The 4,755-nt window shown below is 40.5% G+C and overlaps 1 protein-coding gene across 1 annotated transcript in view; it reads right to left on the bottom strand.

Annotated features, from left to right (window-relative positions):
* Nucleotides 1-646: 646 nt before the first annotated feature.
* Nucleotides 647-4,755, bottom strand: part of LOC127749007 (uncharacterized) — a 4,969-nt gene continuing 860 nt past the window's right edge. Inside the window, exons 3-6 of the mRNA XM_052265320.1 lie at nucleotides 3,610-3,691; nucleotides 1,002-1,053; nucleotides 714-909; nucleotides 647-664 (exon numbers count right to left, since the gene is read on the bottom strand). Coding sequence (XP_052121280.1) covers nucleotides 647-664; nucleotides 714-909; nucleotides 1,002-1,053; nucleotides 3,610-3,691 — 348 coding nt within the window. The remainder of the gene's footprint in view (nucleotides 665-713; nucleotides 910-1,001; nucleotides 1,054-3,609; nucleotides 3,692-4,755) is intronic.

Raw genomic sequence — 4,755 nt, 5'->3', positions numbered from 1 at the left:
GTCGACCAATGAGAGCTCAGAAGTCAGTTGTACTTCACAGCCCACTTTTATCAGTGGTGCCAATGTGACCAGGCGTCCCACTAGTCTGGCTCGCGACAAGCTAAACCTGCAGCCAGCTACTTAGCTACCGTCCCTCCATCAATAAGTCTAACTGGCTATTATTGTGTCAAAATTAAGTTCATTCCAGCCGTGAATTCCAGTGTGAACTATTGCGCCATTTTCCTAAGTTACATTAAAAATGAGAATTATATCCTCCAAAAAAGGTCCTTCCTCCTTTAAACACTTACACAGGCAGGCTTGGGTTGTGGACTCATTCAACAACACTATTTTGAAGGAGGTGGTTTATCAGCCACCTACGCATCATGATGCTTGGTAATGACTTATTTCGTGGTACTTTCTTTGTAAGGTCACAATGCACATAGATGCATGCATATAAGCCACAGTCGTAGGTATTATGTTGTTTGGGGATGTTTTTTGGAAAAATAAATTTCCATAAGCTCTAGTCAATGTTGGTGCGTAACATATCTTTGTAGCTTTTATGCATGAGGTACATTGGTATTTAGAAAGTTAAGAATAGCACAATGACACATAGTAATTGGGCAGGGAACGAGAGAAAATGTGTAAAAATGTTACCGTCACTTGCTTCTTAGTGCACTCGTCTGCCCTGTCATGTAATGTAATGAGTTTATAATTATAATTGTTTTGGTCCTCACCAGGTCTATGACAACAATCCAGTGACCTTCATTTATTCTTGTTGGGACAATCCACAGGTCGTTGAAAATGGTTTTATCATTGGAGTTGAACCAGCCTTCGGATCCGTACTTCATGCACTCGAGGGCAAGGCTAGGGAGGCTGAAAATGGCTACATGTGTTTTAGCGCATCCCTTAATTGCCAGCTCTGCAAAAGATCTATGATATTATTATTATTTAAGTGATATGTACCGTTTAGGGGCATAAGGTCGGTGTATTCGACTTTTTTTAGTCCAACAGTGAACACCTACTCATGGCTTAATTTTGAAAAAGGAGGTGGATTTTCCCAATTGCCTTCTTCATCTATGGAATAAATAATAAGTAAATTAGTTAAAAATAAACACACCCCAGAATTATTGGCTGAGCGATTAGCGAAGCTTATTACTCAAGTAATGATCATAAAGTTTCGCGTGTGTCTGTTTGTTTGTTTGCTCGTCTGTCTGTATACGCACGATAACTCGAAAACGGTGTTAGCTAAAAGGCTCTCATTTTTATTGTAACTTACACTGCGAAAAGCTTACGAACTAAATGCTTTGCAACGTTACGAACAATTTCCGTTCTTTGTATTGCAAAGAAATTGTTCGTAGGCCTATTGCAAAGCGATTGTTTGTAAGGCTAGACGGGTCTAACGAACAATCGGTTTGCATTTCGAACTATTTGTTCGTAAGATTACGAACAATTAGTTCGTAATACAACGCTTCAAAATCCTTCGTAAGCTACGAACGTTTTGGTTTGCATTACGAACCTATAGTTCGTAAGCAATTTACAGTGTAGTATCATAAAAAGGAAGAACTGTGTTGATTTTGAGCCCTCTGGCTCAAAAATTGATGAGTCATAAAAATCAAAATCAAAAAGCCAAACACATTTTTTTTGAAAAAAGAAATTCACACCTCTTGAAGGAGTAACTCATCAAAGTAGAACCCTGTGCGCAAAAATTTGGTCCGTATAGCTCTATCTCTTACCGTTTGTTTGCCAAAGGGCGTTTTCCACACAAAAATGACCCCACAACATTTTAATGTTGACTCTCAGATATTATATGGTGTCCGTTGGGGTAACTAATCAAACTGAAACCCCGAGGAACAAAATTAGTGTCTTTTGGGGCCAAAGACCTATTAAAGACTGTGTTCTGTGACCAACTCGCAGGCCTAGGTAGATGTCTACCAGGGGTGTCGCAGCGTAACAGTGTTTCGTGAGACATCACGAAGCCAGTTACGCGAGACGTGGTCTGGCGTACATCTGCTTAGTTTAATTATCCATACTACTTGTGCATACCCCTGTCTCAAGTGATGGATGGCCGACTTTTAAACGTTTTTGCACGACATGAAAATATAGAAGAAATTTGATAAACAAGTACCCGCATCTGTAATTAAACTATGACCCATATTACATAAGAGTGATATTATACCCGAGGCCGTTTTAACACCAGAGTGGAGGGATATTTGTGCATCACTGACGTCACTGCTCAAGAATGGGCTATTCCGCTCAACGCGCTAAGAAGAACGCAAGAATATCAAAAGATGAGGGTGGGGGAAGCGGCGCGGTGTAGTGTGGACGGGTGGGGAAGCCACCTCGCTACCCCCATTCTTGGCTTTTGTGATTGGCTTTTGTGATTCTTGTGTTCTTCTTACCGCGTTGAGCGGAATAGCCTATGCATCTTTTCAGGAAGTCTTGCTGCAAAGATAATTTTCTCATCCAGCCACCGAATCCTGCTTGACATGAGAGTGGATTTTGGTAGCAGGTAATAATAATGGTTGACAACATAGACTAAAAATGCTGGAAAAACAACATGATTATTATTAACTCTCCCGTGCCCATCGTGCTCTTGGCGTTTTCTTTGCGATCCTGTTGAGGACTATATGGACTACCACCTAGAAAGTCAGCAGGGACCTCAAACTCAAACATAATATTCTCTCGAGGATTCAAGAATTTATTCTATTTCATTATGTCGTGAGAAGATTCAGCGGTAAAATCCTGCCACCAAGGGAGATTTTTGGCTGAGCGATCAGCGAAGCCCATAACTCCACTGACCGGAAAAGTTTCATTCTGTTTGTTTGTCTGTCTGTTTGTCTGTCTGTCCGCACGACAACTCGAGAAAGAATTGAGAGAGCGATCTGGAAATTTCAGGGTCGTTTTGTATCATAAAAAGACAGATCGAGTTCGAAGATGAGCACTCTAGCTCAAAAATTGACTTTTTAAAAAATCAATAACCACAGGTAACAAACTATTATTATTTTTCAAATGTTTTTTTTAAGGTCTTCTAAAGGGCAACTCGTGAAAGTAGGACCCTTTGGGCGAAAATTTCGTCCGTTTTGCTCTATCTTGAACCGTTTCGACGCCATGGGGCATTTCTTGGCGAAAAAAACGTGAAAAAGACAAAATGGTCCATTAAATCGTAAAAAAGGCTTCATGACAGAGAATTGTAAAGGGAGTTATACTTAAACCACACAATATGGGTCGAACCACACCCTCTTTAGGCTTAAGGGTCCCTAGATTATCTAGTATCTCTAAAACGTAGATTTTTACATAACAATCTGACAAAATTCGAACTTTTAATGAAAACCGTTACCGAACAGTAAAAGATTAATCTCCCTTATTTTAGAGTAATAAGACCCCGACAAATAGTTCGACAATGTCAGATTTTGGGCTCGAGAGGCCCTTTTCCCCTATACCCTCTCCGTAATTCGTCTCGGGTGTCAGCGCCGCAGGCCTAGCTATTTGTGCGCCAGGCGCGTCGCAGCGCAACAGAGTTTCGTGAGATATCGCGAAGCCTGTTACGCGAGACGTGGTCTGTCGTACATATAGCTAGTTAAATTAAATTAATCACTGATATAAGTACTGTAAAGTAAACTCTTACCTTACTAGCACTATTTTGATTCTCACACTGGTGTTGTGAAGAGTCTTTCAACTCCCCTCTCGGTTCCTCCTGAGAATCAGTAAAACCCTAGATCAAAGGGAGACTACATTAATATAACTGATCATACATATGCCAGCCTTGTGTAAATTCTACTCCAGCAAAGAAAATAACAAATCATGCAGCGCTGTTGCCTTTTGCAACAGTTTCTCCCCATATTCTTTTGATTTCTCTACAGAAAAGTTTCCACGAGAAGGCCTGCGTTTTTTTAATTGTCCTTCTAACATTCCGTAGATGGCTTCCTCAGCTTGGGTGAGGTGACTTTCACCCCTTCAGTGGCCTTCCTCTTCTTGTATTTCTTGAAATCGGTAATCTACTCATGCCCGAGTAGTACTCTCTTATTGAAATCATCAATCATTTTTCCTAAAGACCTTGAAGTTTTGTGGTACTTCTTTCTTTTTTAAGTCTCATTTTTCACTAGTTTAAATCTGAGCTCAGCTGCATGATTATTCTCTTTGTTGTTCTCTTTGCTGATGATGACACTTTGCAAATACCTTGACCAGGGCGAAAAGAAAGGAAGCATGTACTGGATGAGGTATAGAACGAGCTCTGGAATGTAAAGTGGATTTTTAGCTGCTCCAGCAGCAGCCTCTTCAAGAGGGTTTTTAAATTGGAACGTTTTTATCACAATAATCGGACGAGACTTCATGCAAGCGGTATTATCGTTATGACGCCTCGTTTAGTCCGATTATTGTGATAACCTCCCAATTTAAAACTATTTTTGGTTTTCGATTTCAGGTTGAGTTAAAACTTTTTAAAGATAAAATGAACACGGAATGTCGCTTTTCGGTCATTTTTTGGTCCGGTCTGGTCCGTTTTTACTCGTTCTTTACCTCCCTACCTTCCTCCCTCCCTCCCTCCCTACAGGGCTAAAAAGTAGATTTTTTTTTCATCAAAAGAAACAAAGTCTCACCCTAAGACCTTCAAAAATCTAAAAAGTGATTTTTAAGTGCCAGTCTAATGTGAGCTCTGCATACACTGAGACCATGGACTGCAAAATGGGCTGCAATGCCTCATAGAATTCCCAATGTCTAGGGCGTCCTGACCTCCTCTACTTCAGTGCTGTATTGTACGCCTTGTATTCAGATAATAGC

Source organism: Frankliniella occidentalis, unplaced genomic scaffold (assembly GCF_000697945.3).
Source record: "Frankliniella occidentalis isolate FOCC.00 unplaced genomic scaffold, Focc_3.1 Scaffold26, whole genome shotgun sequence".
NCBI lineage: Eukaryota > Metazoa > Arthropoda > Insecta > Thysanoptera > Thripidae > Frankliniella > Frankliniella occidentalis.
Note: the sequence above shows the minus strand (reverse complement) of the source record. Positions and strands in the feature narration are given on the sequence as shown.